Below are 1,708 nucleotides of genomic sequence, written 5' to 3' on the forward strand. Positions count from 1 at the left end.
AAGACTTAAGGTTATACAACACGGCTATTGCCCTTACAACTTTAAATATATCAAGGAATGGAGTTGGTTGAGGGAGGTGTGTGTGTGTGTGTGTGTGTGTGTGTGTGTGTGTGTATTCACTTGGTCTTTGGATCACGTGTTGGACTCGTGATCAACAGCTATTTCCCTCCCGGAAGAGAGCTCAGAGCTCGTAGGTCCGATCTATGGGTAATGCTGACCTTACACCCCCCCCCAACTGTGTGCGTGTGTGTGTGTGTGTGTGTGTGTGTGTGTGTGTGTGTGTGTGTGTGTGTGTGTGTGTGTGTGTGTGTGTGTGTGTGTGTGTGTGTGTGTGTGTGTGTGTGTGTGTGTGCGTGTGTGTGTGTGTGTGGGGGGTGCGTGCGTGCGTGTGTGCGTGCGTGCACACACACACGGTCACCAATAAGGTAAGCTCGTGATGAGGACTCTCGACCTCCGCCAGCACCTTCGTCACCAGGAGGTCGCTGAGACCCACCGGCAGGAAACAGACTCCTCCTCACCGCCGCTGTCCTTTGTCAACGCCTCCGTCAGTGTTCTCCCACAAGGGATAGAGATCGAACCAGGGGGCGTGGAGTTCGTCACGTACCCGATCCCCACTTCGATGACTCCGGTCTTCGTAGTCACCTTCGACTCCACCACCTTCCTCTTTCGTATAGGGAAGCTCCTGAAGGCGTTGGAGGACGGGGGAAGGGACGAAGTGTTCTTTATAGAGTGCATTGCTGTGGAGCGTTGGTGGTGGTAACCGACTTCTATCATATCAGTAGCGCCAGATGAAGCGGATGCGAGCGTGCATGCATACCACTCTTCGTGTGCTGATTTCAGTTCGAATTCCCTCGTCAAGCGACTCGGTGCCTCAGAAATGTGACAAATGACTAGGGACATTCCCTATCGCGTGGAAAGTCTTGATTTAGCTGGATGAAGTATCCTGGTGGTGATCATGGTATATCACGTGGTTTGAACGTCACAGACAAGGTCTTAGTCGTGACGAGGAGTGACATTACCCTTTTGTAGTCAGAACCTACTCAGCTCCGGCCCTGTGTCTAAAAACCATCTTCTGGGCCGTGACCTTTGTCTAAAGGAAGTTCAGTCCTTCTTCAGGTCTTCCTCCGTCCCTTCACCAGGGACTCCCCACCCACGTACGGGGCTGCCCGCTCCTGGTTGGTGTAACTACGTTTGTTTTGATCTGACGAGGACCTTCTTCATGAGTGTTGCCAGATGGTTGGCTTGCAGTTCTCAGATATCATCAAACTGTAGTTCATCTTCGTTGTTGTTTGTTTTTTGTGTGTCAATGTGTGCAACTTGCCCTCTACTTCGAAAGTCGACATGATTTTTGGTCTTTGCGTGAGTCTCCGGCAAGTTAAAATGAACAAACAGTAGTCAACTCACAACCAGATACATTGACACAAACATTCCCGGAAGTGGACTGGAACGGTGTAGTTACAACCCACAACCCCATGACAAGGTCTCTGGTCACAACACCTCCGGAGACTGCAACCTTTACTTCGACAAGCAACTTCGAGGAGTCCACTGGAAGGAGACAACCCCCGACCCAAATGGGTGCTCCCGTCTACAGAAGTCCGGAGGAACATGGGACAACCCCCGTGGAACAACCTACAACCTCACAGGGCCAAGAGTGCTCGCAGGAACAACCTACAGCCCAGGACAACTTCAGGCGGATTCTACGAGTAGG

General features: G+C 51.6%; 1 protein-coding gene across 1 annotated transcript in view; it reads left to right on the top strand.

Moving 5' to 3' along the window:
• The first annotated feature begins 1,195 nt into the window (after positions 1-1,195).
• LOC143026050 (uncharacterized) overlaps positions 1,196-1,708 on the top strand; it is a 6,007-nt gene continuing 5,494 nt past the window's right edge. The window contains exon 1 of the mRNA XM_076186044.1: positions 1,196-1,708. This exon is cut by the window's right edge and continues 567 nt beyond it. Within this exon, the coding sequence (XP_076042159.1) occupies positions 1,473-1,708 (236 nt within the window). The 5' untranslated portion in view covers positions 1,196-1,472.

This window comes from Oratosquilla oratoria, chromosome 6 (genome assembly GCF_046742065.1).
Source record: "Oratosquilla oratoria isolate Oo_2021 chromosome 6, ASM4674206v1, whole genome shotgun sequence".
NCBI classification, from domain to species: domain Eukaryota; kingdom Metazoa; phylum Arthropoda; class Malacostraca; order Stomatopoda; family Squillidae; genus Oratosquilla; species Oratosquilla oratoria.